At 43.1% G+C, this 26,709-nt stretch overlaps 1 protein-coding gene across 7 annotated transcripts in view; it reads left to right on the top strand.

Moving 5' to 3' along the window:
- The window catches only part of CREBBP (CREB binding protein), a 132,272-nt gene that overhangs the window by 64,447 nt on the left and 41,116 nt on the right, over nucleotides 1–26,709 (top strand). For 5 of the 7 annotated variants that reach the window (XM_060125006.1, XM_060125003.1, XM_060125004.1 and 2 more), the window contains 6 exons: nucleotides 13,054–13,294; nucleotides 14,634–14,747; nucleotides 23,111–23,353; nucleotides 24,761–24,863; nucleotides 25,171–25,317; nucleotides 26,117–26,234. In XM_060125006.1, the coding sequence (XP_059980989.1) occupies nucleotides 13,054–13,294; nucleotides 14,634–14,747; nucleotides 23,111–23,353; nucleotides 24,761–24,863; nucleotides 25,171–25,317; nucleotides 26,117–26,234 (966 nt within the window). The remainder of the gene's footprint in view (nucleotides 1–13,053; nucleotides 13,295–14,633; nucleotides 14,748–23,110; nucleotides 23,354–24,760; nucleotides 24,864–25,170; nucleotides 25,318–26,116; nucleotides 26,235–26,709) is intronic. The other 2 variants (XM_060125005.1, XM_060125007.1) reach the window with 2 other exon arrangements.

Here is a 26,709-nt window from a genome sequence, read left to right as displayed (position 1 = left end):
AAGTTGCTTCCATGTCCTGGCTATTGTAAATAGAGCTACAGTGAAGACTGTGGTACATGAATCTTTTTGAGTTATGGTTTTCTCAGGATATATGCCCAATAGTGGGGTTGCTGGGTCATACGGTAGTTCTATTTTTAGTTTTTTAAGGAACCTCCGTACTGGTCTCCACAGTGGCTGTATCAATTTACATTCCCACCAACAGTACAAGAGGGTTCGCTTTTCTCCACACCCTCTCCAGCATTTATTGTTTGTAGATGTTTTGATGATGGCCGTTCTGACCGGTGTGAGGTGATACCTCATTGTAGTTTTGATTTGCATTTCGCTAATGATTAGTGATGTTGAGCATCCTTTCGTGTGTTTGTTGGCAATCTGTATATCTTCTTTGGAGAAATGTCTATTTAGGTCTTCTGCCCATTTTTGGATTGGGTTGTTTGTTTTTTTGATATTGAGCAGCATGAGCTGCTTGTAAATTTTGGAGATTAATCCTTTGTCAGTTGCTTCGTTTGCAAATAATTTCTCCCGTTCTGAGGGTTGTCTTTTCATCTTGTTTATGGTTTCCTTTGCTGTGCGAAAGCTTTTAAGTTTCATTAGGTCCCATTTGTTTATTTTTGGTTTTATTTCCATTTCTCTAGGAGGTGGGTCAAAAAGGATCTTGCTGTTATTTATGTCATAGAGTGTTCTGCCTATGTTTTCCTCTAAGAGTTTTATAGTGTCTCGCCTTGCATTTAGGTCTTTAGTCCATTTTGAGCTTATTTTACAAGGGTTATTTCTAATAGAAAGTTCATACGTATTGGGGTTTTTTGTTATGTTGTTTTGAGAAAAACTAAGAACTGTATTATGGAGACTTTGCCATTCTTAAAGTTGTAATGGAGGAAAATCATCAATAGTGCTGCTTATTAAAATTGCTCACAGAAGAATAAAATAAAATAACTCATGAGAATGGTGTTAGGATTTTGGTCGTGTGTCAGAGAATTTGAACTTGGAGGCTTTGGACGAGGCCCCCAGGCAGCTGCTGATTCATGTCTCTAAAATGAAGGAAAGTGTCGCTAGTACTAACTATCCATGCAGAGGAGGGTTGTAGAACTGTGTTCTGTGTCCTGCCAGAATAACAAAGATGTGGGATAGGGCCATTAGCTACGGCTCTTCCAGGGCAAGCTGTGTGTTTTGGGGTTAGTCCTCTCTGTTTCTCAGCATGTCAGTGGACCCACTGCATCAGTGGGACTGATTCTTGGGCCCCACCCTGCCCTCCTGGTTCAGAATGCCTTAGAAGAGGGTGAGGAATCTGTGTTCTTGTCTGTCACTGTTATTTGTGAAACTTTAGTTTTTTTCTCAGTTTTCCAGTGTATGCCACCTACTTCCCTGCAAGGCGGTTCAGGATAATTGCCAAATAGATGGACTTGTTCTTTCTTTTGCACTGGAACTGCAGCTTTAAATAAGCTCCTCCGGTGATTTTGATGTAGATTAGTCTTTGAGAGCCACTGTCCCCTGCAGTGTCAGTGACCTGATGCCCGGCTGCCCCACTGTGGAGTGGGCTACTTTGTTAGTCTTGAGTCCACTTAAGTACTTCAGAAGGCTTCCCTGTCTCCCTCCACCTTTTCTGTCTTATTCTCTTATGATTTTCTGTCCTCCATGTCCAGTTTCTGATCACTGAGGGAGCAAGACTTGAACTGATTGAACTTTGTGAACCCAAGGGTCTCCTCTTTGTTGTTGTCTTTGATTGGCTCATCTCACAGTTTTAGTTGCCCTGCGGAGATGCTGATGTTCGCATACCATTGTCCACTAGCTCCTTGTACTTCACAAGCATGAATTTAAAATCACTGGTGGTCTAGTATTTCCCTCTCTACCCTAGGACTGGGGAGAGTGCTTCCCGGCACTCTCGTCCTTCTCTGGAAACGACGAGTGAAGAGTCTTGTCAGCTCTTCACCGTGAGAGCAGTTTCTGTATAAAATCACTCTGTGGCTATGAATTATGCCTCAGTAATTGAATTGGAAAACAGGGGACAAGGTTGGGAAGTGAGCGCTTGCCTGTAATTATTAGCCATCCAAGTGTTTTTGTAATTTTAGGAGTTTACCTTTCATATTCTCAACTTATTGCCTTCACCTGTAACTTGAAGATCTCTGAGAAAATGTGTATGTGAGGCCTTTGAAGAATAACTTTTAGTTCTAAAATTCTTATTAGTACCTGTATAAATCCTTTCTACTGTTTTAACTCATCCCCTTTTGTTTTGGTAATAAATATCAGCTGGGAAACATAGACTAAGCACAAAATATGATGTGTTGCGAATATCAGGAAACTATAAATGGAGAAAAATTAACAGTATTCTTTGATATTAGGAACCAACTGTACGTATTGCAAGTACTCAATCAAGATCATTTAACTTCTTTCCAAGATGAGTTTCCATTAACCAACAGTGTCTTTTCTAGGGTCTAATTAGTGTAGCCTTTTCTTCAATGAAACTTTCTGGGTAAAACAACATAAATTATCTCCAGAGACATTCAGCCCTCTCACTTCATGTAAAGTAGAGACTCAGTAGGAAGGTTCTTCATGTCTAAACAAGCTGCGCCCACCACATACTAGTGTTGGAATTTCTGCCTGCTCGATAGCAGCAAATACAGGTGTTTCTGGAAAATGAAGTGACCATTTTAAGAAGACCTCAGTAGACACCTTAAAAGACTGTATTAAAAGAATTAAAAATTAAAAAAAAATTTTTAATAAAAAATATATTTTTTAAAAGGAAGAAGAACTCAGTAGATAGCACATTTAATGGATCTGGAAGGAGATAGTCGTAGCTACCAAAAATGTAAGTGCAATACTGTGTCTGAAGAGCCAGGAACCACAACAGTCTTTTTGCAGCCCTAATTACCCTAACTTCTTTTTACTTTTTTCCACAATTATCTGAAATGGCCCTAAGGCTCAAGTCACCAAAAACGAATTTTTCAGTCAAATGATTAATTTGCCAAGTTATCAAAAACTTACTGTAATAAATGTTCTTGAAGAATATGTTCGTATATATTGATGGTCAAGAAGATTATTCCTTAAAAGTTTTTAGTAGATTGGTAATTCTCATTCGGTGAATGGGCCTGATGCTGTGAAGACCCCTTAACTCAGTTAAGACCTGCTGGTCTGGTTGGCCTGTCACCTTGGCTGTTGGAATAGATTCAGCAGCTTTTACCTTTTAGGGTTTCTTTGCACAGGTGCATTTGACCACTCAGCCCTCCATGGCAGACCGACTCTCTGGGTCGGAAGGAGTGACCTTAGGGCAGGGGAGAGAGTGGGTCTGTCCAGTTGTCAGTCCTGTGCCTTGGCCCTCTGGCTCACCCATCGAGTTTTCTTTCTTGACTTAGCCTTTTGTTTTCTGCTGTGAAATCGCAGCATTTCTGATTTGGAAGATTGCTTAGAAATCATTCTGGTCCAGCTTGCTCATTTTAAATTATTTCCCTATTGAATTTAAATCTTAAATTGGAAGGTAATCTTATTTTTTTTAATCAACAAACACCAAGCAAGAAGGAGAAAACACAGAAACATTATTCCTTCTATCTAAACAACTATGTTCGGTTTCTTACCAATTGATCTTTATCATCTCAGGTGATTATCACTTCTTCCTAGTTTGATAGCTCTGCATTTAATGAGCATATTCTTTATTTTATGACTGCAAAGCTTTGTGTACCCAGCTGTTCTAGGGTCCTTCTGGGGGAATCAGAACAAGCAAATATTGCAGAACAACGCTTTGTCCCACCTGGTATTTGCTTTCTTGTCATTTTCTGACTTTTTTTTTTTTTTTTTTTTTTTTTCCGGTACGCGGGCCTCTCACTGTTGTGGCCTCTCCCGTTGTGGAGCACAGGCTCCGGACGCGCAGGCTCAGCGGCCATGGCTCACGGGCCCAGCCGCTCCGCGGCATGTGGGATCTTCCCAGACCGGGGCACGAACCCGTGTCCCCTGCATCGGCAGGCGGACTCTCAACCACTGTGCCACCAGGGAAGCCCCATTTTCTGACTTTTAAGTGGAGGTTGGGAAGAAGTAAAGTTTCCAGGTGGGCCAGGGGAGTATGTCAGAGGAGTGTGGGTCTGGAGTCCATCAGTAATGTAGAATGTCTGGGCCAGGTTGATCCTGAAGGGCCATATCTAGGAATCCAGCCCGACATGAATTGGGGGCAGTGGTTATGTGGCAGGAGGAAGCACTTTCATTCCCTCTTCTGTCTTGGTCAGTGTCTGCTTCTTACTGTTTGCATTACAGAGTCCTTTGCAGACATTATAATCTGTTCTTGGACGCTTCATGGAAAATAACTTCCTTTTCTAGAAAGAATGCCAGAATAAACTTTATTATACATACTCCTTGTGCATATCTGTGATTCTATCCTTAGGATAGAATAAAGGGCATTTTAAAAAATGGGGTTGGTGCTGATTACTCAAACCTATGTAACAATAGCGCAACCCTAATAAAAATACATCAAACTCCTTTAAAAATTAAGGAATACAGCACAATAAATATAAAATGTTTGCGTTTCAAGGTCGTGTGATGGACAGGGGTGTAAATGACGGTTGAGTTATGGTGACAAGTGACACATGCAAAGAGCAAAGATCTAGCAAAGACTGAAAAGGGGTGAGTGGGCTGTACCCTCCACAGCCCTTAGATCATGTGCTTTGTGTTCATCTGCTGTTTCTCATCGTTCAAAATGCTGACAGGCAGGGGTGGGGGGGGTCACGATTGCACCAATGTGACTCCCACGCCGTGGTAACCTCCCCCTTCCATGATTAGGAATTGCATGTGATCTGATGGGAATTACTGAAATGCAAATTTCATACATTTTAAGGCCTTTAATGATACTGTTATATTGCCTTCCAAGAAAAGCCACGAACCAGGTCACTAGTATCGCACAGTGCTCCCAAGGCTGGGGATTATCACTCTGTCCTTTGATAGGAGGAAATGGTGTCTTATTATTTTGATTTGCATTTCTTGATTACTGGTAAGAATTAAAGTACTTACGTTTAGTATGCTTTTATTTTTTGAGTTGCTTAGTTCCTGTCCTTGGCCAGTTTTTCTGTTAGATTCTCTTAGAATGCTTTATAAAGCAAGGTGGGCAACCCTCTGACAAGGTGGGCAGCAGGAGGGTTAAAAGGTGGGCAGTCTACTGCTAGATCCCCCTCTCCACCACTGCCCAGTGCCACTTTGGACCCTGAGTTAGTCCTCCCTTGGGGGTGGGTGGGTGGGTATTAAATGAGCTGATGCTGTTGGGCACTGAACACAGAGCCTGGCACAAAGTCCTTGAGAAATAAAGACTGGCCAAGGAGAGGAAAAAGAATAATACCTGCAGTGTTATTTGCTTTGTCTTGTGTGTTTCAGATATTTTTCCTAGTTTGTTGGTTGCTATTACAGTGGCCTGGCCCTGGCGCTTTTCCATTATGCATGGCTGCCGCTGCATCAGAATCACCTGTGGCCCTTTTGCTCTTAAATGTTTTGTTTTATTCTAACTGTAAAAGTACATACATGTTCATTTTGGAAAATCTTTAAAAAGTAGAAAGCTAAATATAATAAAGCACTCCCTGTGGAACTTTAACAAATAGAAATGCCTCTGGCTCCGCCCCAGATTTGTGAATCATAGTCCCTGGGAGGGACAAATGGGAAATCTGTATTTGAAGAGGTTTTACTAGGGATTGGTTAGGAACCACTGCTTTATTTACATATTTTTATGAAGGCCTTTACCACTTTTGCATTACAAAATATTCATTTAATACTTTCTAGTACCTTTACAATTTTATTTTATTTTTATTTTTATTTTTTTTTGTGGTACGTGGGCCTCTCACTGTTGTGGCCTCTCCTGTTGCAGAGCACAGGCTCCGGACGCGCAGGCTCAGCGGCCACGGCTCACGGGCCCAGCCGCTCCGCGGCATGTGGGATCTTCCTGGACCGGGGCACGAACCCGTGTCCACTGCATCGGCAGGCGGACTCTCAACCACTGTGCCACGAGGGAAGCCCTACAATTTTATTTTTTATATTTAATTGTTCATTGTTTTCTACTGATTCTTCTGATCCCTCCCAAAGTGGAATGTTTTTTGTTTATAAAAATAGTGGACACTTGTAAAACATTCAAACAATACATAATTATAAACACGATCGCACCCCTGCCCAGAGCTAACCACCAAATAATCTTAACAAAGTTTTTCTAAGAACAGGTACAAAATATAAAGTTAATAAAGAAAAACCAAATGACTTTATGGTACTACTTTATAACTTTCCTTTGTAGCTTAATATGTTATAGACAGCTTTTCATGAGAGCATGAAGGTCTACATTATTATTGTTACTAATTTCGTTTGCCTCAATCATTTTGCTATATCTCACAATTTTGGGTGGGTCAAGGATTTGGTTAGGGCTTGGCTTTGGGCCCTTATGTACCATGTGGCTTTGACTGGGGTCACTTGAGGTCCACCTTACTTTTCATGACTGCATATGATTTCATGAGGTCTGTAGCCATAATTTTTTTTAATTAGTCCACCTTTGATAGGCATTTAGGAGTTTTCCAGTATTCAGTGATTTAATCAAGGCGTGGTGGCTGTCTTTGTACATACATTTTAGCACACTAGTCCGGTTACTTCCCTAATAATAAGTTATAAGAAGTAGAACTACTGGATCAAAAGAAATGCACATTTTTCTTTTTGATACATGTTGCTTTCCAGAGTTGTACTAAATTGCATTATCACCAAAATCTCTGAAAATTGCTGTCTCTGTACCCTCATTGATACCATTTTTTTTTATCTTGGTCATATTGATAGGTGAAAGATGTCTCTTTGTTCTCATTTCATTTCTTTGATGCTTAGTGAGATAGAACTCATTTTAAAACAGCTTTACTGAGATATAATTCATGTCCCATACAGTGTTCCTTCCCCCTTTTAAAGTGCACAATTCAGTGGCATTCAGTGTATTGTGTGACCATCACCAACCACAATTTTTTATTTTTAAATTATTTTCTTTTTTGATTAATTAATTTATTTTTTGGCTGAGTTGGGTCTTCATTGCTGCACACGGGCTTTCTCTAGTTGCAATGAGTGGACGCTACTCTTCATTGCAGTGAGTGGGCTTCTCATTGCAGTGGTTTCTCTTGTTGCGGAGCACGGGCTCTAGACGCACGGGCTTCAGTAGTCGAGGCACATGGGCTCAGTAGTTGTGGCTCTCAGTCTCTGGAGCCGCTGCAGGCTCAGTAGTCGTGGCACACGGGCTTAGTTGCTCCACGGCATGTGAGATCTCCCGGACCAGGGCTCGAACCCGTGTCCCCTGCGTTGGCAGGCAGATTGTTAACCACTGTGCTACCGGGGAAGTCTGCCAACCACAATTTTAGAGCATTTTCATATCCCAGAAAGAAACTCTGTACTTTTAGCAAGTTCCTTCCATTTCCCCCAGACCTTCAGCCAGATGCAACCACTAATCTATTTTCTGCCCCTATGGATTTACCTATTCTGGACATTTCATAGAAATGGAATTATACAATATGTGGTCATTTGTGACTGGCTGTTTTCACTTAGCACGATGTTTTTGAAGTTCATTCATGTTGTAGCATGTACTGGTACTTCCTTTTTTGTGGTTGGATTATATTGCATTTTGGATATATCACTTTTTTCCATTCATCAGTTGATGGGCGTTTAAGTTCGTTCCACTTTTTTGGCTGTTAGGAATAGTGCTGCTACAAACATTTGTGTACATGTTTTTATGTGAACATATGTTTTCAATTCTCTTGGGTGTATATGCTTAGGAGGGGAATTGCTGGGCCATATGGTAACTCCAGGTTTAACCTTTTGAGGAACTGCCAGAGTGTTTTCCAAAGTTGCTGTTCCATTTGACGTTCTCACCAGTATAGTGTGTGTGAGTCCAGTTTTTCCACATGCTCACCAACACTTGTTACTGTCTCGTTTTTTTAATTGTAGCTACCTAGTGGGTGTAAAATGGTACCTCAGTGTGGTTCTTCTGATGGTGGCTAATAGTGCTGAGCGTCTTTTCATGTGCTTATTGACCATTTGTATATCTTCTTTGGGAAAATGTCTGTTCATATCCTTTGTCCATTTAAAAAAATTAGGTTCTTTTTATTTTTTAATCATTAGTTGTAAGTGTTTTTTTAATACAAGTGCCTTATCACATCTATGATTTGCAGATGTTTTCTCCCATTCTCTGGGTTGTCTTTCACTTTCTTGATGGTATCTTTCAAAGCATAACAGCTTTTTATTTTAATGAGGTCCAATTTATTTTTCTCATTGATGTGGTTTGTGCTTTTGGTGACATATCTAAGAATCCATTACCTAATCCAAGGTCATGAAGGTTTACTCCTATGATTTTTTTTCTAAAAGTTTTATGGTTTTAGCTCTCATATTTAGGCCTTTGATTCATTTTGAGTTTTTTTTTTTTTTTTTTTTGGTGGTACGCAGGCCTCTTACTGTTGTGGCCTCTCCCGTTGCGGAGCACAGGCTCCGGACGCACAGGCCCAGCGGCCATGGCTCACGGGCCTAGCCGCTCCACGGCATGTGGGATCTCCCCGGACCGGGGCACAAACCTGTGTCCCCTGCATTGGCAGGCGGACTGTCAACCACTGCGCCACCAGGGAAGCCCCATTTTGAGTTAATTTTTGAGTATGATGTGAAGAAGGGGTCCACCTTCATTCTTTAGCATGTGGATATCCAGTTGTCCTATCCTTTTTATCCCTGTTGGTTGGAAAGACTATTCTCTCCATTTAGTTGTCTTGGCTCCAAGGTGTAGAACGTTTTTTATGTTTGTTGTTTATTTGTTTTGTGAGGTATCTGTACATTTTTTTTTTGCCCAACTTTTTAATGGAGTAGTATCTTTTTTCCCCCCCCTGAGTTCTTTATATAATAAAAAGTGCCACAACCTTTCTGGAAAACAATTTAGCAACATATATAAGGAGCTTTAATAATGGCCCTATCTTTTGACTCACTGTTTCCACTTCCCAAAAACAACCATTTTCCCTGTTTTTCACTTTTTAAATTTTGCTGTTTTTCTTTATGTTAAGTTTTTCTTATTGTCCTGCTAAAAGTATTTTTTCCTAGTATTTTTATCCATTTTAATCTACTTTATTCACTTTAATTCACCTGGAATTTATTTTATATTTTAAGATGATACAAGGATCAAAGATTGCCGCCACAGCCGTCCAGTTTAAAATACCACCTGTATAATACACTAATTTTATATGTACATGTATCTTTTTCTAGACTTATGTAAAGAAATCTATAGCTTTATAGTTTTGGTATCTGGCAGGATAGATTTCTCCTTCATTCTTACAGTTTTTCAAAATTTTCTTGGCTATTGCAAAAATAAATTTGCATAAAATTATAAATTACTTTGGGGGGAATATGCAGATTTTGTTCTATATGTTTAAAGGGAGGTTCTTGTCTAAGCGCTTTTTTCCATTCTCCATGCCCGCCTGGACAGTGGGGACTGAGCAGGGAAGTTGGTAGAGTCTGAAGGCTGCTTCTGACAGATTTCTGCAGGAGTTCATACACCTCTTCTGTCTTGTTGAACACCAGTCTGAGAGAGGAGGAACTTAAATGCACCCTAAGTTTGTAAGCACTTTGCAAACTGGAATAGCCTTGAGCAAGTACGTGGAGTTATATGGGGAAGGCCAAACACAGGGACACGAGACATGTCTTCTCTTCCATTTTGCTGCAGACTCATCTTCACCATCCATTATGTTTTTTGAGACACATGTAAGCAGTGTGTAGAGCTTATTAAGCATCTACAGATAGACAAAGTAAAGACCAAGGTTTGAATGTGCTGTATAGTTTCCAGCCATGCTATTTCTACATGTTGAGGTTTCAATATACTGTCACGTATAGCTCAAAATATGCTATATTAAGAACATCCCAGATGAGAAGCAATGTGTTAATCTTTAATAACTTTAAAAAGTCTTTTTTTTTTTTTTTTGTGCTACGCGAGTTTCTCACTGTTGTGGCCTCTCCCGTTGCGGAGTACAGGCTCTGGACGCACAGGCTCAGCGCCCATGGCTCACGGGCCTAGCTGCTCCGCAGCATGTGGGATCTTCCCGGACCGGGGCACGAACCCGTGTCCCCTGCATCGGCAGGCGGACTCTCAACCACTGCACCACCAGGGAAGCCCCTAAAAAGTCTTTCATAATTTAATCATAAGGTTGAGATTTTTACCAGATTTTTGTATGATACATATTTTTTTGTATGTAGCATTTCTGTATTTTAAGAAATGGGAGGAGGACAACTGGCTGGATTCTTCAAGTCAGTGCCATGAGAAAATGGGGGAGGGGGCAGGAGATGAAGAACTTTAAAGACAATAACCAGATGTAGGGTTTGGGTCTGAATTGGGTCTTGATTTGTGCAGACCGGCTCTAAAAGACATTTTGGGGGCAAGTAGAGAAATTTATATAGGGACTAGATATTAACAGATATTAAAGAATCCTTCATTTTGGGCTTCCCTGCTGGCACAGTGGTTAAGAATCCGCCTGCCAATGCAGGGGACATGGGTTCGAGCCCTGGTCCAGGAAGATGCTACGTGACACAGAGCAACTAAGCCCATGTGCCACAACTACTGAGCCTGTGCTCTAGAGCCCGCAAACCACAACTGCTGAGCCTGAGTGCCACAACTACTGAAGCCCACGCGCCTAGAGCCCATGCTCCGCAACTAGAGAAGCCACAGCAATGAGGAGCCCGCGCACCACAATGAAGAGTAGACCCTGCTCGCTGCAACTAGAGAAAGCCCAGGCACAGCAATGAAGACCCAACACAGCCAAAAATAAAAACAAATAAATATATAAATTTATTTTTTTAAAAAATCCTTCTTTTGTTAGATGTGATAATGGTATCCTTTCCTCTCTATTTTTCCATATGTTTGAAATTTTTATAAATGCAGAAGAGACCTAAACAAGGATCATCTTATATTTCTCATATTCTTCTATTCCTATTGATTTCCGCTTGGACTTTCTAGTCCATGGGAATAAGTTGATCAGTTCTGAAACATTTAACATTGATACTGAATGCTGCTGGGGGCATAGTCACAGGCTATTGGAGCTTTATTTTAAAGTACCAGAAAAAAAGGAGAGGGTACAGTTTATGCCCAATCATGGGAGATTGTATAAACAAGTGTATAGTCACATGTTCACTACACATCATATTACAACTTAATGGTATGGGACAGAACCTGGAGTAAATACGAAGCCAGATGGTTCATGCATACACATGTGCATAGGAAAAAAGACTGGAAGAAGAAAAACCTGTCTGTGCTTCAGTAGTGGACTCCTGGCTGTCAGGATTTCACATGTTAATTATTTCCTTAGTTCTTTTGCTTTCCACATTTTCTACCGGGTGCATATATTGTTTATATAATCAGGGAAAAAACAGACATAAGGAAAAGAGGCTGTTTTCTCTACCAGTCAGGAAGCTCGACCTCTCAGCTTGAACTTTGTTTTTGCTTTGGATCCTGGTTAGGCTTCCAGGGGTTGTGCTCCTGAGCAAAGCCAGGCGGTTTTTCTACACACTTATTTTCTGAGTTCTCATCACGATAAAACCAAAGCACAAAACCCTGTAACTTTTTAAAAATGAGCTTTGGTTCATTAAGAAATAATTTTATACTTGGTTTTCCCCTAATTGCAGGTGTATAGTTTTGATTCTTAATTTGGAAAATCAGAGTGGTGGTGTACTTCATGGGAGGCACTGAGTGTTGTGAAATCAGGCGAGGAGTGTGAATGTCAGAGCAGAAGATAGAAATCCCTGAACTATGGATTATATTGTTGCATATTAGGAACATTACATTTCTCTGATTTCACAAGTTTCTTTAGTAAATTTGTGTGAAGAATGTTGGTAGTTAGTAAAGAGTAAGAAGGTGGTCTCCACAGGTCACCTTTTCCATTTTCTTTGCAGTTAAGAGATATGGTTGGTCTGGCCTATTACTTTGAAAGGCTGAGAGCAGCTAAACTCTATTTTTGAAACTTTAGCAGATCATCTAATACTTTTAGAAAAAATATTGTCAGATGTCTGCGTAGAAATTTTAATGGAAGGCAAAGCATTTGATAAGCATTAACAATTGTACTGGGTGGTTGTATTCAAGATAAGTGCTGTCTTACTCTCTTTTTTAAAAAAAAAACTTTTTATTTTATTTATTTATTTTTTGGCTGCGTTGGGTCTTCATTGCTGCGCATGGGCTTTCTCTAGTTGTGGCGAGTGGGGGCTACTCTTCATTGCGGTGTGCAGGCTTCTCATTGTGGTGGCTTCTTTTGTTGTGGAGCACGGGCTCTAGGTGCTCGGGCTTCAGTAGTTGCGGCACATGGGCTCAGTAGTTGCAGCGCACAGGCTCTAGGGCGCAGGGGCTTCAGTAGTTGTGGCATACAGGCTCAGTAGTTGTGGCTTGCAGGCTGTAGAGTGCAGGCTCAGTAGTTGTGGCGTACAGGCTTAGTTGCTCCATGGCACATGGAATCTTCCCGGACCAGGGATCGAACCTGTGTCCCCTGCATTAGCAGGCAGATTCTCAACCACTGTGCCACCCGGGAATTCCTGTCTTATTCTTTTAGGAATGCTGCAAGTATTGTCCCTCTGGTCACAAGATTATGAAATCCAAAGGGTGGCTCTGATTCTTATGCTCCATCAGATATTCGCAGTGGGTTGTGATTGGTCAGGCCTTGACAATCTTTTTAATTAGGTTGAATCATATGAAATTGCCAATGTTTGGTCATTTGGGCCTAGAGAAACAACAGTTTCATATGGTTGAACCTAATATAGTAACAGCTTTTCGTGCACTTGTGTGTATTGTAGAGTGAACTGGGTTTTTGTTACTACAGTTTAGAATAAGCATCGCTTTCTTGCTCTCAGATGATCATACAAAAGTGAACTTTAACCAGCCTTGCTTCTGAGTTGGTTTATTTCTGTGCCTCTGGATCTTCCTTAAAGTTGCCAATGAGCTAAAGAGAACCTCACCAGCTGCCTTCTCTCTGTGGCTGATACTATCCATCAGCTTTAACATTAGTTTGAAAAATAATTAATGAACGTGAATTGGAACTCTGAAAGCTTATTAAAATATTTTTATTTGTTTTATTTTAGTCTCAGATGCAAACATCAGTGGGAATTGGACCCACACAGGCAATTGCAACGGGCCCTACTGCAGATCCTGAAAAACGCAAACTGATACAGCAGCAGCTGGTTCTACTGCTTCACGCTCATAAATGTCAGAGGCGAGAACAAGCAAATGGAGAGGTTCGGGCCTGCTCTCTCCCACATTGTCGAACCATGAAAAATGTTTTGAATCACATGACACATTGTCAGGCTGGGAAAGCCTGTCAAGGTAAGTGCCATTTTCTGAAGTCCTGGGGGCAGAGTTTAGGATGAAATTTGCCTATTATTCTCAGGCACCTCTCTTGTTAATAAGGTTCCCACCACCAACGTCCCCACACGCCGACCAGTCAGATGCCTCTGGACACTTACCTGCTGAGGAGAAAGGCGATTTGGTTTTATGATATTCTGTGAACTTCTGCTGGCTGGGGCTGTGCCCTGCATTTGTTCTTTTCTGCCTTCCTGTGTCATGGAAGACCTTTGTCCCTTCTTGACACTGTCTTTGTCATAACTGTTTAGATCACGGTTTTCTTTTGGACAGTGTAGCTCACACACATACACGCATGCACACGCCCTTCCCAGAACCTAGAGCATCTGTCTTGCAGTCGTTTTGTGTGCCCACACTGCCAGGGGCCCACTGCCTTGCTCCTCCACCTTTTCGTCTTGAGACTCATTGGGATACTGGTGAAGTTGTCCTGAGTGACTGTCTGTGACGTGGGGAACTATGCACCATATCATCCCTGCCTCTCCTTCCTTCCCCTCCAGGAGGAGGACTCAGGCGAGTCACGTGCCCCGCCCCCGCCGCCTGCTCTTCTATAGCAGACACCCCAGTTCTCCCGAAGAGACTGCTTCTTACTAACAACTCTACTTCCCTTTACTCTTTATTCTCTTTCCTTCTCTTCAAACTTGTGCTCCTAAACCTTGGGGAGAGTCTGTCCCTGATCTCCCTCTTTCCCTTGTGACATTTGTGAGTCCCAGGTGTAACCCTGATCCTGATGGAAAAGCAGAGGAGGGTCATGCTAGACCTTTAGAAAGAAGTGACAGCACCTTCACATGGAAGCAAAAATAAAGAAAGAGGGACCAGGCACAGCTGCCCTCTCAAGTACTTTGAGAACTGCCCAGCGTCCCCTTCAGAGTCTCCACAGACCTCTCATTTGCTTCTGTCTATATTTCTTCAGCTATAGTATTTAGATGGTTTCATCCTTAAACATAATGTAAACTTTTTATTGTAAATAGTGACATCGCAGAATTATTATTTGTTCTGCCTTTCATTCCAGTTGTGCAGTATTTCAGGGCGAGTAGTTTTTGTTTTGTTTTTGATTTGTGGGCTGAACCTTATTCACCATCATTCATAACATTGCTTCTATGGGAAGTTTTTGTTTGGAACTCTCAGTAGTTGACTTACAAACTTTTTGGAAAATAGCCTGTTTGTAAGTTGAGGACTGCCTGCACTGTGCTGTGGTTACACTTGTTACCATTTTTTTATGGAAGCTGGCATTATAATTTAGGTGTAATTGAAAGCGTGACAATTTGGATAGAAAAATAACATCTCGTTGTTTTTCTGGTCATAGTTGCCCATTGTGCATCTTCACGACAAATCATCTCTCATTGGAAGAACTGCACACGACATGACTGTCCTGTTTGCCTCCCTTTGAAAAATGCCAGTGACAAGCGAAACCAACAAAGTAAGTGAGCATTGGGGGTAGAGAAGCTTGGCGATGAGATGATAAGCTATTTCTAAAGAGAATACAGAGGAGTAGGTAGGAAGCAGGGCAGAAACTACTAACCGCAAAGTATAGTGGGAGCAGAGGTACCAAGGTGGAGACCTGAGGGTGAAGCTCAGCTTAGCGAGTAGGCAGGTCCTCCATGTGCTCAGTGACATGGTCGCTTTGGAATCCCCCCCACCCTCCACCTCCAGCACTAGAATTGGTCACAGCAGAGCAGTTAGTGCAAAAGAGGGGCGTCACTTTGTTTAGAGAGCCAAGAGCCAACATGATGACTCTTCATGTTTCTTGACAGATACTCAGTATCTGAGGATTTGAGTGTCATGTCACTATAATGGCGGCGACTTCGGGGTGAGGGGTGGAGTAGACTGGACACTTCTTTTGGAATTACTCTAAAGTAAGTTTTGAGGACTCCGTTTTCTAGAAGAGTCAGGGGGTCAGGGTAAAATCCCACGTGTAGATGTTTAGGAGGTTTTCCTCCTTGGAGATGCAGTTCCCAGATCTAGTTGCATAACTAACAGTTTATTCAGCACAAATCGAGAGTCTCTGCACCAGGACTGGCTGCATCCTGATCATTCCCATCATTTTGTCATCTTTCCAGTCGATCTTTGTAGCCTTTAGCTGATCGGCAAAGCAGCGCCCTGCTTAGGAGGCCTGTGTGTGGCTCCCAGGGGCTCCCTGTAGGCATCAGAGCAGGGAAAGGATGAGCATCTCTCCCGAATTTTAAGTCCCTTCCTGTCATTTCCAAGGTGAAACTGTAGTCTTTGGGTGTGTCCCTCAGTTTGGGCAGATAGGCCGTGCCCTTGAATCTTGTGTCACCCCTTGGGCTGGAGCTGCTCCCCGTGACTCCAGCACCGTCGTCTTCATCTTCCTCCATCTCATCTGTGCTGTCTTGCCAGCCTCCCCTGTTTGTCGTTATGTGTTCATTACTCTCATTCTTCTTGATCACCTGCCTCAGACCCCACTGCTGCCTGCAGAACATGTGCTGCTTTTCTTTCTGGTTGTTTCCATGTGGCACAAGGAAAGATGGACAAGCACACTGTTCCTCAGAGCACTGTGCAGGCCACATGCTTTCCTCTCAACAAGCCCAGCTCCTTCCTTCCAAAAGGGTCCCTCACGAGCCTGCCCCACGTGGCTGGGTGTCCACGGCACGGGAGAGATGGTCCAGGGCCACAGGCCTGTCATCCTCCCTCCCTCCCTGCAGAAGGGGTCATACTAAGCTTCCTTTAAAAGTCACTTTCCTAAATCAGTTAAATTATACTTTGATTAACCAAAAATTGAATTAATACACAATTTTCCAGGACATCTCTTATATAAAGTAAAGATCTAGGAGTCTGGGTCTTCTAGAACCAGATATTTGGGACAATAGTTCTAGTGGAATGCAGTCTGGTTTTCCTTCAAGTTAGTGTAAAACATTTTTTTTAACTAGTATGTTGTGATGGTTAGTTTCTTGTGTTTTAGGATGTATTTCAGTAATAGGCGTGTTTTGTTTTGTTTTTTTTTAATTAATTTATTATTTTTGGCTGTGTTGGGTCTTCGTTTCTGTGCGAGAGCTTTCTCCAGTTGCGACGAGCGGGGGCCACTCTTCATCGCGGTGCGTGGGCCTCTCACTGTTGCGGCCTCTCGTTGCGGAGCGCAGGCTCAGTAGTTGTGGCTCACGGGCCCAGTTGCTCCACAGCATGTGGGATCCTCCCAGACCAGGGCTCAAACCCGTGTCCCCTGCATTGGCAGGCAGACTCTCAACCACTGCGCCACCAGGGAAGTCCAGTAGGCGTTTTAAGTGCCAGAATATTCATTTGTCGAGTTTGTGGTTGTACAGTATTAATTCCGTGAGTAATGAATTAAGACACTGTTCTTAACTTTCAATTTGGGGCTGTGGATTTTCTGAGCTCTTCTGGTTTTTAATATGTATTGCCATGACAATTGTAAAGATTTCTCTTTTTAAGAAACACTTTGTGTGGTTTTTGTTTTAAAAAAAAAAGAAAAATGAATGTGGGTTTTTTTTTTTTTAGACTCCTTATAACTGCCTGACTGTTGTGACAATTGATCCAGTGCGTGCTCTCAGAAGTGGTAAACCACAGTGTTTCTCCTAGTCATAATGTAAGGTGTTACCAGAGTGATTTTATAATATAAAGTCACAGAGAAGGTGTAGACTAACTTTGTGCAAGGTTTTGGCAAATTTTCATGAAAGAAATGAAAGTGCTTTCTTTTTTTTGTTTGTTTTTGGTTTTTTACATGCTTCTCAAATTACGTTTCTGCTCTGAGTCTATTCCTTTGGCTCTAGCACTATAGTTTTGTGAGTACAAAGGACTTTGATAGGCTGAGTGAGAAAGTTGCAGCAATATCTTTTCTGTAAATGTTTGTTGCTGTTCCTCCTCTCCTGAAGCAAGTTGTGCTTATCATGTGTGAAATGGGGTTTAGGCAATAGAGAGGAACTGTGGATCTGACCCTCTAGCAGCTGAGAGTCAGCTCCACTGTTAGAATATATCCAGTTGACCCTTGAACAGCTCAGGGGTTAGGGGCACCAAACCTCTGCACAGTCAGATATCGACAGCCCGGGACTGCCCTGGTGGTCCAGTGGGTAAGACTCTGCGCTCTCAGTGAAGGGGGCCTGGGTTCGATTCCTGGTCAGGGAAGTAGATCCCACATGCATGCAGCGACTAAGAGTTCACATGCCAAGACTAAGAAGTCTGCATGCCGCAACTAAAAAATCCCACGCGTCACAGGTAATACCCAGCGCAGCATAAATCAGTCAGTCAAACCACGGCCTTCCCACTGCATTGGCAGTTTGGTTCCTCCGTGTCTTTGGTTCTGCATCTGCAGATGACAGTGTGTGGGTGTCATATTTGCTGTTGAAGAACATCTGTGTGTACGTGGACCTATGCTCTTCAAACCCATATTGTTTAAGGGTCAGCTGTACATTGAAAATGATGTGACGATGGCATCAGTCAGAGGAGTGAGGTAGAGGCAAGTCAGTATTATAAGCAGTTTTGGCAGGGAGGATCAGAGTGTGCTGGAGGGTGGGGCTGGGCAAAGCCCAATTTCAATAAAATAACAATGGAAGAGCATTCTAGATAGCACAGCTGATATGCCTGCAAGGGCACAGATCTGACTGGATTCAGAGGTTCCTATGCTATAGTAAGGTTTGTAGTGGGTGGTAAGGACCCCTGGGGACTGAGACACACCTGTGTCCACCAAGGCTGTGCTTTCCAGGCAGGTTTTCCCACAGATGCTCACCCTACCTGGTGCACACATCCTACTTATCTAACTTCTCTCACTGATGTCTCTATTGAGAGAACCTGCCAGAATCACCTTTGGAGCCTACACAGTGGTCATTGAAAGGAAACTCAGACCTCTTTGGCCTGTGTTGAGATTTTGTTTAATTTTTCCTTGAGTTGTTTTCAAGAGATTCTGCAATCACTGATCTTGAGTTATCCATCCCTTATAGAGATAATCAGATTTTATTGAATAATTAGGACTTTGCAAGGTATATACCTAATGTCAGTCCTGGCATCTGACTCCCAGTAAATTCCAGTACTGTACAGGGTGGCAACGGGGACAGGGGCTGTGGGAACACATGACCGAATTCTCTATTTGAATTCATGTTGCCTCATCAGTGGGGTTATTGGTACTCAGCATGTGGTCCTCAGACCAACTGCACGGGCACCCCCAGGTTGTGTGTTAGAAATGCAGAAAATTGGACCTCATCCCAGACCTTCTGTGTTACTAGACTACATTTTAACAAATTCCCAGGTGATCGGGACATGCTGCTCTGAATGCGTTGAAGGGCAGAGTGTCTGTTCTGGAACTTTTGAGAAGGTGTGAGTTGTTCTCTGGGGGAAACCATGGGTTTCCCAACTCAGACCAGAAGGACTGTCAGAATGGGTGCCCCAGGGTCAGCCCCAGAGCCACACCAGCCCACTCACTGCCCAGGGCTGCCTGGGCCCTGGGCTGCACCTCGACGTGAGCCTCCACAGGGTCTCAGTCGGCAGTCCCCAGACCTGTGACTTGAATACCTCTACTGGCTTGATGCTCACTATCTGGCCCTGCTGTGTGTTCCAACTTTAGACCCCTCTGTGTGAAATGCATTCCTTCAGGGTGTTGAGTCTTCCTTAAAACGTGCCCTCATGACGCCTACCTGGTGGTCAGCGAGCACTTGTGGGATGGCCGCCTGTTCCACCTGAGGGCTCCCCAGAGACCCTCAGCCACCTCTGACAGCCCTCACTCGGGTAGGGGCGGGGAGCAGAAGCGGTCACGGTAGCCTCTGGCTGTAGGGACAGAGCATTGGGCTTGTTTGCCCTGATTTAAGTACCAAACCTTCGCTGGTGATAGACTTCATCGGAATAGCTTTGTCCTTGCTCTTCTGGGAGACACAGGGTTGCCACTTCTGAGTCTTTGGCTTCTGAGGAAAACCTGCTGCAGGGCGTGCATTCTTGCTTGTTGGTGGCTGTGATGGGAGGCCTGGCCCTGGGGCTCAGGTGTTCCCCTTTGTCATTGTGCCCTGTGCTGTACACATGAAGATGCTGGAGAGGAAGGGGGGTCCTGGTGCACAGTGCATGTGAAGCCCTGTGCTGTGGGAGCAGCTCTGCAGAGACGTCTGCAGGTCTGAGTAAATTTCAGCTTGGCTTTTTCAGTGGAAATCTAAGTGATGACCAGGTAGTAGATGCTTTGCCTGCTCCGTGGCATGTCCCCCACCAACCTCACAAAGCTTTGGAGTTCAGTGTGTCCGTTTTCATTGGATTTACAAATTGAGCACAGTTTTATTGAGAATGACTGGGGGGACTGGAACTTCTGGTGAATTGAATGTTGCAAAGCAGCAGTGTATAGCGTACATGGACCCTCTCCGTGAGGCTTTGTGCTCACTGGGGAAGGACTGCCTTGAAAAGTGGTGGGTGAGTCCTGGGCAGAGCCAACTATGAAACTTGGCCTTTTATTTCCTATGTCGTGGGCTCCTGGTATAGCTGCAACAGAAGGGGAACGGTGGGTCAGTGGAGGGGTTGGGGGTGTTTTGATGTAGCAGGAATGCCGACTGATACTCAAGGGAGAGGAACCCACACTGTATTGAGATGTATTGAGACATTGTGTGATGTGATATTCTAAGGATTGATTGTGTATGAAACATAGCATTGAGCTCTAAGAAAGAAAATGATGTAAAAATCGTAAAAAGAACAAGAGGTTTTGACATTTAAAGAGGTAAATGGGAATTCCCTGGTGGTCCAGTGGTTAGGAGTCTGCACTTTCACTGTGGGGGCCCAGGTTCGATCACCCCCGGTCAGGGAACTGATATTGCACAAGCCTTGCAGCATGGCCAAAAAAAAAAAAGTGGGGGGGGCAAACATCAGTACAGCAGGCTGTATTCTCAATGATACCAGATAAATGAAGCCTTGCTGTTTTAGCACTCCTTTCATTTTTGTTCGGCCCTAAAGCCCTCAGTGCTGGGAGGGCACCTGTTATACTGCCGCAGCTCACCTGCACCTCGTTTCCCTGTGCTGGGCACCACAACATGGGAGGAATCCAGATGCGTCGCACACTGGTCCACCCTTTAGGGAACGTGCAGGGAAGAGGAGATGAGCACCATTGAATCTGATATGGGGTCCAGAGCTGCGGCCTTACATTTGTCAGTATTATCAGATAAATTTGTTGCTCTCCCATCAGACCCTCTGCTCTGTGAGTGCATATCCCGGAGCCTCGCAGAGTCCCCAACATCCAGTCTGTACGCAGTCTGTGCAGCAAGTTGAGTGAATGAGTGAGCGAGAGAGTGCAGGAAGCTCAGATGCCCAAAGAGAAGCAGAGGCCCAGGAGACACTGGGGGAATTCAGGGAAGACTTAACTGCTGCCCAAGACACCAGCAGGATGTTCACGGAGAGCTAGAGCATCTAGCGCTTTTACCCCTTTCCATCAGCTGTGACCCCCATAGGAAATGCCTGTGTTCCCTTACCCTTATGAGATAATTTGTGTTATCTCATAGCAGCATTTGGACTCAAATTGGGCCATGCGTGTATGTTAGAGACGCTTTTTGTTTGTATTTTGTTTTCCTTTGTCTCTAAATTGTTAGAAATGTCAATTACCAAATGCTTGCTTGTCTTCGGATAGATGTGTTTTCTTTTAAAATAAAAAATATAGTAATGTTTACATTTAGGACATAAATGTAACACAAACAAAAAATGCATTGACCTTGTCAGCAGCTTCCACGAGACATGCTGGCTGCCCCATAAGTGGCCTTGAGCTTGGGAATGGCATTTGTCCTAGGATGTGGAATTTTGGCTAAAAGGATGGCATTTGGGGAAGTGTGGACGCGAATGGATAATAGCAGGAAGAAGTGGTCGCTAATGCAGCTTCACCCAGAAACAGAAGGCCACGTACACCTTGTTTCTTTAAATTCCTCTCCCTCCACAATTGATCAATATGTGTATCAACGTAGTCTGTGTCTGTTCTTTCTTATACCACAAGGTGATAGAAAAATAAGTCATCCTACCATTATCACTTTCCTTTTTACATCATAGTTCTTTTAGAAAATTTAGCATGTCAGTTTCAAGAGTACAGTGTCATGTGTTTAAAGTTTTGTGGAGTATTAGCTATTAGGAAAAAAACACTTTTATAAGGTATTATACATGACTTATTTCAGCTACATGCTTGTCATAAAGTGTACCTTGGGAACTGATTTTCATTTATAATAACGAGGTGCTTGGTGTGTGTAATTGTGTCTAATGAGCATTAATGAGTTTGAGATCTGAATATCCTTATTAGAAAAATTAATAGTATGGAATGTGTAATTATCAAGTTTTGGGGTTTTTTTAACACATTTCGGTTTAATTAAGTTACTCTGTTAAGTATTTGAGTTGTTTATGTTATAGTTGCACTGATGGTAATGTGAGAATATTGTTATTACACATAAGGTAATTGAATTTTAAAGAAAGGCTTTGTGATAGTGTTTTTTTTTTTTTTTTTTTTTTTGCGGTACGCGGGCCTCTCACCACTGTGGCCTCTCCCGTTGCGGAGCACAGGCTCCGGACGCGCAGGCTCAGCGGCCATGGCTCACGAGCCCAGCCGCTCCGCGGCATGTGGGATCTTCCCGGACCGGGGCACGAACCTGCGTCCCCTGCATCGGCAGGCGGACTCTCAACCACTGCGCCACCAGGGAAGCCCTGTGATAGTGTTTTTTAATGTATCAGAGAGCATATGTTATAGTATCAGTTTTATAAGCTGCTGTTTATGACATGACTATAAAGCTTTGGGAAGTTGGAAAGAAAGGAGATCTTAAGAATAAGAATAAATGGTATGACATAAAACTTCTGCCATATATTGAGTGCTCAGCAAAGGAGGACATTTGGATGGATGGATGGATGGACAGACGGACGGATGGATGTTTGGGGCCATCTCTGTTAGCTTTGAAGCCCTTGGGAATGGGACTCTTTATATTGCCACAGATTTTTCCTTTAGTCTCCGGGGATCAGGCAGGAAGAAGGGTAGCTGGAGAGAACACCCTGCGAGCCAGCCGCAGGCCAGGCCAGGCCATGGGAGCCGAGGTTGGCTGCCGAGGCTGAGCATCTTGACACTCAGTTCTGAGTATCAGCGGTGCTGAGGGGACACCAAGCCTCGGTCCATCACTCATTTCAGCTAGATAGTCACTCTGTCAAGTACAGCATTTCTCGAACAGCTTCACATAGCAGAGAGCTCAGCATGGTGTCCTCCTGCATAGGAAACTCGTAGGAGAGAAAGGTGTGGTGTTACCTGGTCACTGTACGCTGCAGTTTCAAGGAAGTGCACTTTTGTTTTTTGGAAGGTCATGTCATAGATCTCAAGTTATTAATAAGTAACAAAACTGACCAACTAGGTATCACCTCTGCTCCTTCTGTTAATCCTTCTGTACCTATGCAGGTGAGGAGTAAAGGACTTGGGAGAGCGGCAGCAGGGAGGGGCTCCTTAGGTCATCTCAGTGGTGGCTGATGACCCCCAAAGAATCCGAAACTTTCTGTTGTTACACGTTTTCTATTTCCCCAGAACCGACTTCTTATGAGTCTCTAGATTTAATACATGAGGACTTTGATTAGGTAATCACTGACTTTGTGGTCTGTTGTTTTCTAACATAGAAGCTTGAATTTTTCTTCAGCTTTTTGCTCTTCAACTACTGCTGTGCAGAATAGATGAATAGAATGGGATCCTTCTGTCTGCACAGTTCCTTTCTTGGTAGCCTTGTTCCAGTGTTTCGTGACATACATAGGTGGTCTTCTGATAAAATTTTACTTGCTTTTCAGTAGTTTTTAAATCATTTGTGGACTTCTCCCTTTTACTTATCTTTTTTGTTTGTCTGTTTGTTGTTATAGCCATCCTGGGGTCTCCAGCTAGTGGAATTCAAAACACAATTGGTTCTGTTGGCACAGGCCAACAGAATGCCACTTCTTTAAGTAACCCAAATCCCATAGACCCCAGCTCCATGCAACGAGCGTATGCTGCTCTTGGACTCCCCTACCTGAACCAGCCCCAGACGCAGCTGCAGCCTCAGGTTCCTGGCCAGCAACCAGCACAGCCTCAAACTCACCAGCAGATGAGGACTCTCAACACCCTGGGTAGGTGAAAGAACTCTCAAGAATTTCTTTGTCCACATGCAGCATTGGGAATGACAAGTCTTCCTGGAACCCAAGGCTGTTTTCAGTTACTGTTTTTACTTTAAATTCAAGTTAATATATGTATATATATTATGGTGATGGTATCTTTTAAATGATTGAAATAAAAAACTTCCAGGAAAAGGCTAAAGTGTAGGGTGCACAGAAGATGTTACAGGCTTGTAAAATGAATAGCATTTGCAAATGAACCAATATTTTTGTTGCTTCTGTCTGGACAGTTTTCATAAGGGCATTTCATATGGCTCAGAATACAGAATCTCACAAGTTAGAATTAGGGTTGTACCACTTGCACTGACTCTGAGTAGACCATTTATTTGACAAAGAACCTGAAGGTGGGTACAGCTCTTAGCACGTCTTGGTTATGGGCTACCTCATGGCTGGAGGTGACCAGCCTGGACATGAGGAGGTTAACAGGAATCTCAGAAAATCTCTTCTGTCTCAGACTTCTCCATGGATTAGTGTTTCCTAGTGTCATCTCAACCCATTAATTGCCAGTGTTTCATCATTCAGTCACATCTCTCCACAGTTTTTGCCATCTCTGCATAGTGTCTCCTTAATGTTTCTCTTCAAATTGGCATAGTCCTTTTAAACTCAGACTTAAGCCAAACAGTTATGTCAGTAAGTTAAATCAAGGTTGTTGTGCTAGTTTTTTTCTTTTCCTAATAAAATATTTTAACCTTAAAAATGTCCAGTTAAAGACATCTCATCTGTTGCGTTTTGGGAAATAATCACCCTAATGCATCTCTAACTCCTGCTGGCTAGGAGACTGGGTTGGAGCCCTGAAACCTGCATTATAATCTAACTCTACTCCTATTGGTGATATAATCTGGAACAAGACTATTAACTTCTCTGTATCTCACCTTTTTCTTACTTTAGAATGGATACTGTAGATAAGTTGACCTTTTATCTTCTTCACCTGCACTTAAATTTCTATGATTTTTACCTTCTGATATGCAAAAAAAAAAAAAAGATGATGAGCATGTATGTGACAGGTTAGCTTACTTGTTTAGGTCATGATATTAATGAAGCCAGAATCAAAATTTGAATCTGCAGATGGATCATTTCTGGTTTTTTTCTGCAGCCACAGAGCACTCATGATGCCAGCCAGCCTCCATAGAAATGCCTTTCTTTAGTTATAAAGTGCAGTGGGAAGGAGACTGCAACTGAATTTATACAACTTGATCACCGTTGTTGAAAATATAACTCCCAGAGTTCCTGCCATAGCGTTTATTATTATAACTTATAAGAATCATTTATTTATATGTGATTTTTTTTTATCTGTTATCAGGACTTTAAAGTGTATATTATAGTTCAGGAGTTGGTTGATTTCTTTTCTTTCTTTCTTTCAAGGAAATAACCCAATGAACATTCCAGCAGGAGGAATAACAACAGATCAGCAGCCACCAAACTTGATTTCAGAATCAGCTCTTCCAACTTCCCTTGGGGCCACAAAGTAAGACCCGTGTTTCATTTGGCTCCGATCTGAGTGACAGTTGCATGTGAAAGTGGGCTGGTAACCACGGGAAGCTCTTGATTCTTTCTAAATGTGTGATGCTCGCCCTTCCCTCCTTCCCTCCTTCCCTCCTTCCCTCCTTCCCTCCTTCCCTCCTTCCCTCCTTCCCTCCTTCCCTCCTTCCCTCCTTCCTCCCTTCCTTCCTCCCTCCCTCCCTCCCTCCCTCCCTCCCTCCTTCCCTCCTTCCAATACAGTTTAAAGTTCCATATGGTTGACGAACCTTAGATAAATCTTACTCTTTCCTTAGCCCACTGATCAATGACGGCTCAAACTCTGGAAACATTGGAACCCTCAGCACTATACCCACAGCAGCACCTCCTTCCAGCACTGGCGTTCGGAAAGGCTGGCACGAACATGTCACTCAGGACCTGCGGAGCCATCTAGTGCATAAACTGTACGTGGCCACCTCGCCCATTATTCACATGTGATGGAAACATTTTGTGACTGATGGCGATGTGACAGTTTTGCAGTTTCATCGATGTCTGATTTAATTCCTAAGTGTTCTCTTGCGCCCCAGGTGATTGTACCCTAGCAGCTGAAGGGGGTCACATGCTTGTGACCCAGATGCTGCATCCCCAGTGGGTTCTACAGAGGGACATGAACTGTGACCCATGTTGCAGGGGGCCAGACCTGTTTTCTAAGCTCTGGGATGCACCAGGGACCTGGGATCAGCTCAGAAGCTTAGCCTTATTTTGTGGCTCAAGGTTATACTTGTGGAGACCCCTGAGAATTGGAGGAATTTGGGCCTAGTAAATACAGATGGCATGACACTACCATCATACAGTTTAACATACAGGAAATTAATAGTTAACTTTCTCCAGCTATTTAAGTTAAATTGAAGGTGAGGTTAACTTGATTCCCTTGGAGATTTGTTTTCTCCTTCATTATTTTAATCAAAAGTTTTTATAATAAGTAGTTTAAAAATTAGCAATTCAAAATGAGAATTTTGAATGGTCCAGCACTTATCGTTAATAGCAAAATATGGGTGTGTTTGACTTGTAGATAAATTGACAGGTCAGTATTGTCTCCAGAGAGCGACTTCATTTGTGTATTCATGAACTAGGCGAGAGAGATTGGGGGTTTCTATCAGCAGTGTATTGCGCCCATAGGTAGACGATTGTTTCTTCTCTTTCCGTGTCACATAGACAGACATTGTATTGAAAATAGATTGAGAGTGTGTGTTGTCTTTTCAGTGTCCAAGCCATCTTCCCAACACCTGACCCTGCAGCCCTGAAGGATCGCCGCATGGAGAACCTGGTGGCCTATGCTAAGAAAGTGGAAGGGGACATGTATGAGTCTGCCAACAGCAGGGTAGGTTGCCATTTGTGTTCTAGCCACGCACAGCACCTATGGGAGCTGTAACTGCATCTGTCTGCCTTATTGTCTGGAAGTGGGGACATCTGTTAGTCTGGTAGACTCATCACTTGAGGGCACTGACCAGGGAGACTTCCCAGTTAAGACATGAGGTCCCTGTACAACTCTCTTGTTCTGTAACTACAGAGTACAGATGTCTCCGCTACAGCAGTAAATGAGGTATATAAAATTTTTTTAATCCGTGGGTGTACTTTATAGCGGCAGTGTTCACAGCGCTTGTCCATGTTATTGCCAGTGTCAGTGAGTGTCCAAGAAGAGGTTCAGCTGTGGAATGAATGTAATGAGCACTCAGTACCTCCTATCTGATAACTCCTGTAACATCACTGGGCACTGGTTTATCAGAAGTGCTGAATGCTTACCTGTGCCAATGTACTTAATTTAAAGTTCATTAGTTTGTTAGAACATACAAAAC

This window comes from Lagenorhynchus albirostris, chromosome 15 (assembly GCF_949774975.1).
Source record: "Lagenorhynchus albirostris chromosome 15, mLagAlb1.1, whole genome shotgun sequence".
NCBI lineage: Eukaryota > Metazoa > Chordata > Mammalia > Artiodactyla > Delphinidae > Lagenorhynchus > Lagenorhynchus albirostris.
Note: the sequence above shows the minus strand (reverse complement) of the source record. Positions and strands in the feature narration are given on the sequence as shown.